General features: G+C 30.2%; 1 protein-coding gene across 1 annotated transcript; it reads left to right on the plus strand.

Moving 5' to 3' along the window:
• The first annotated feature begins 801 nt into the window (after positions 1-801).
• Positions 802-2,667, plus strand: LOC110822461 (benzoate carboxyl methyltransferase-like). Its single transcript, XM_022052591.2, has 4 exons — positions 802-919; positions 1,034-1,474; positions 1,674-1,934; positions 2,218-2,667. The coding sequence occupies exons 1-4, from the start codon at positions 842-844 to the stop codon at positions 2,584-2,586; spliced, it is 1,149 nt and encodes a 382-aa protein (XP_021908283.1). The 5' UTR covers positions 802-841; the 3' UTR covers positions 2,587-2,667.
• The last annotated feature ends 1,238 nt before the right edge of the window (positions 2,668-3,905 follow it).

A 3,905-nucleotide genomic window follows, 5' to 3' on the forward strand; every position in this document is an offset into this window, starting at 1 on the left:
ATTACTCCTACAAACTCGAGTTGCATAGCTTGCATATGGGATCTCAAATTAACTATATAGAAATAATTTTCAAACCACAATGAGTTAAAGATTCATTTTATATATAGAAACTTGTTTTGATCAACAACAACTCATTATGCAACACATGTTTCTAAGTAAACCATGTTTTTAAACGTATATATTGGAGAAAATAAAAATTTAAAAAGTGTTCATGTACCTTAATAATTCAATGCATGTGTACTTATATCGCCTAATCTTTGAGTTCTTTAATAGAATCAATAATAGAGTTCCACCACGACAAGTGAATTAATTATTTGTGTATAAAATAATATAAATTTGTGTAAAACTATAATTATTTTTTGAAGTTACATATTTTAATTTTTTTTTTGTTTTTACTTTAAACTTAATTAAAGTAGATTTTAGGTTTGTATGTTGTCAAAAGTACATCGTATTTCACCAATTTAATTGTAAAAGTATTTTTAAAATGCAAGAGTCACAACCCAAAAGCTGCACAAAACAAGATCTAAATAGTAATTAGTTGATATAATATTAATTTATCTTTATAATCATTAAAATTCTCATAATTAAAAGTCAGCCTTAATTCTGTTTCTTGGAATTCTCTTTAAGTTTCAAAAAAGTAAAGTGTTTGTTGGTTTGTGTAGCTGCCACTTTTTGTCTAATCATTTTTTAGTGTTTGGTTGTGGGACATTTTTTAATCTTATGTCAATGTCCAGGTTGTCCTTCTATTTACTTCTATCTTCTACAGTACATACAAAAAGATACTCGTGTGTATAAAGACAGATAGAACAGGGAACTGGAGATACAAATCAGATTATTGAAGATGGATGTTGCAAGTGTTCTCTGTATGAATCCTCCAGGAGATGGGAAAAGAAGCTACGCCAATAATTCTCTCCTCCAGGTCTCTTTCTTTCTTTTTCATCATCTGAATCATATATACTTTTACACATATATATGCGCATGATTATATAACAACATTCGATAATTCCATAACTTTCTGGATTTAATATTTCAGAGAATAACAATATCAAAATCCAAGCCATTTCTAGTAGAAACCACAAAAAACATGATAAGGTCGATGAAGAGGAGTAGTAGCAGTGTTAATGGCGGTTGGCCGGCTTGTTTCAGAGTTGCAGATTTGGGTTGCTCGTCGGGACCCAATACTCTACAGGTGATCTCAGAGATTATTAACACCATTGATGACGATATCATCTGCAACCAGCAGAAAGATGATCGTGATCATCATGATCCAGAAATCCAAGTCTTCTTAAACGACCTTCCTACCAATGATTTCAACAGTGTTTTGAAAGAAGTTCCTGCATTTTATAATCAACGTGATAAAAACAAGCTTCGCTGTTTTGTATCGGCTGTGGCTGGTTCCTTCTATGGCAGACTGTTTCCCAAGGAGAGTCTTGATTTTGTACATTCTTCTACCAGTCTTCATTGGCTCTCCAAGGCAAGTACATAGAAACACGTGTATATGTTAGTCGAAATTAATATATTTGTTTTTTAAACAGTATATGAACACAAATCGTAGTATAGTAAAACATAATTTTAAAACCAAGACACAAAATCATCACTTGCAAATTTTTATAGGAAAATAACATATTAAACCATTGGTAATTTCATATATATACACATATATGTATATATAGGTTCCAGATTATATCAATGAGGAAAACAAGGGAAAGATATACATAGCACACTCAAGTCCTCCAAATGTATACAAAGCATACAAGGAGCAATTTGAGAAGGATTTCTCAAATTTCTTGAGGCTACGGTGTGAAGAAATGAAAGCAGGAGGTTGTATGCTTCTTATCTTAGTTGGTAGAAGAATTCCACATCCCTCCGCCTCTAAATATTTTTCTCCCTTTTGGGACCTTCTTGCAACATCTCTCATGGATTTAGTTGCCAAGGTAATTTATTTTTATTATTAATTTTCAATTTTCACTATATATATTTTTAAATATTAATTATATTTAATTATATAGACAACAAGCTATTCATGTCACAATAATCCACATCATTAACCACAATTAATTATTTTTATAATTGATTATTAAATATGTACATTATGTATGTTTTGTTCTCTTTGTTCTTGGTTTTAGCATAAATGCTTTGTCAACAAATAAAAAAAAATATATGTGTGATGTGTGTTAGTAAACTATTTATAAATAAATATATGACTTTATCAATTAGGGACTTGTGAAAGAAGATGATATAAACTCGTTCAACATGCCTTGTTACACTCCATATAAGGAAGAAGTAAGAGAGATAATTGAGAAAGAAGGTTCGTTCAATCTCGACAAACTGGAAACCCTTGAAGTGAATTGGGATCTCAGGGAAGCTATAGAGATCGGAGAAGAAAATTTTGTATTAAATGAGAATCAAAGTGGGCAAATTATTAGTGATTACATAAGAGCCATCGCAGAATCCATTCTTGTTCATCATTTTGGAGAAGCCATAATTGATAGTTTATTTAAAACTTACTCCGAGCATATTACTGAATATCTTCACTTTCATAATCCAAAGCATGTTAACATTCTCCTTTCAATGACAAAAAAATAGAGATTATAAAGAAATATTAGTATTTTAATTAATTATATATATTTAATTGTTAAATAAGATGTACTTATAATAGTAACTTTGCATTTGCTTCAAGCTTATGTGCGTATAATAGTAACTTTGTATTTGATTCAAACTTATTGTAATTTAATTTAATTTCTAAATCTTATTTATTTAATATATACAAGTTAATTATAGTTTTCATATTTGAATGTGTGATTGAATAAGCTTCACTTATAACTTGATTCTACAATCATAAGTTGATTTTTTTACTCAACAAAAAGATTATAAAAATAAAAGAAGCAGTTATATATTTTGTTTTTCTCACATTGGAAATGATTAATGAATGATACTTTAGATTTTATTTGTGACTAAACTTTATTTTATAATCGATTCTATCCCACAAAATGTAGACGATAAAGAGGACATTGATAGTAGATCTTGTGTAAAGGTCTGGAACCTTAAAGGAAACGAATTTATAATTTAAATATAAATGTGAATAATAGAGTTAGATTTCACATTCTTTACACAATAATTTAGAAAGCTTAATAGGGTTACGGGAATGTCCCTTCTAAAAGTCAAACAGTAATTTAAAAAAAAAATTGAATAAATAAGCATCCTATGACAACCTCCACTAACACTTAAAGGGAGTCCGGATGGTGAATTACTCACAATCTTTTTACTGATCGGGATCTAGATCTTAGTCTTCTTGATCTAAAATAGTTAATGAAATGGTGAGTTATACTTGTTCAGTAAGAATATCACACTAATAACAGATACAGAAAACTGAATATTGGTAAAAATCAGAAAAACAACTAATAGAACCCTTACTTTAATTAAACACATTTAACATAAAGATGTTTGTTTGATACATACCGTTAAGAGTTTTTTAAAGACAATCTATAAAGACCCATATCCATACCAATTTTTATTTTCATACATAAGAGAACAAGTGACGATAATTTTTCTTTCTTACTTACTCACTAATGTTTCTGGAGGTCCATAAGGATGTCCCCCTACTCGTGAACTCAATATTCAATTTTAACAATTAACCGGTTATCCCCATACCCCGTCCGATAGTGGGCACCAAACAATTTATCATCTCGATACCTAATCTGGTATGAGGGTGAGCCATATCTCCCAAATTTTTTCGGTATGTAACTTTCCAGCCCCGTCCGACTGAGGTGATGTTCACAGTAGGGTTTCCTATATATCGGGTTCGTCTGCCCTTTCCCTGGGTACCCAGTAAATCTTTCACACAAAGATTCCCATCAAACAAAACAACCAACAAACGCATACCAAAATTTCATATTATATTTACA

The sequence above is a fragment of the Carica papaya genome, chromosome 4 (genome assembly GCF_054855325.1).
Source record: "Carica papaya isolate Zhongbai chromosome 4, ASM5485532v1, whole genome shotgun sequence".
NCBI lineage: Eukaryota > Viridiplantae > Streptophyta > Magnoliopsida > Brassicales > Caricaceae > Carica > Carica papaya.

Coding starts and splice junctions, on each gene's coding strand:
- LOC110822461 (XM_022052591.2), top strand. CDS start 842: ATGGATGTTGCAAGTGTTCTCTGTATGAATCCTCCAGGAGATGGGAAA. Junction 920..1,033: donor CCAATAATTCTCTCCTCCAG/GTCTCTTTCTTT, acceptor TTAATATTTCAG/AGAATAACAATATCAAAATC. Junction 1,935..2,217: donor TCATGGATTTAGTTGCCAAG/GTAATTTATTTT, acceptor TTTATCAATTAG/GGACTTGTGAAAGAAGATGA.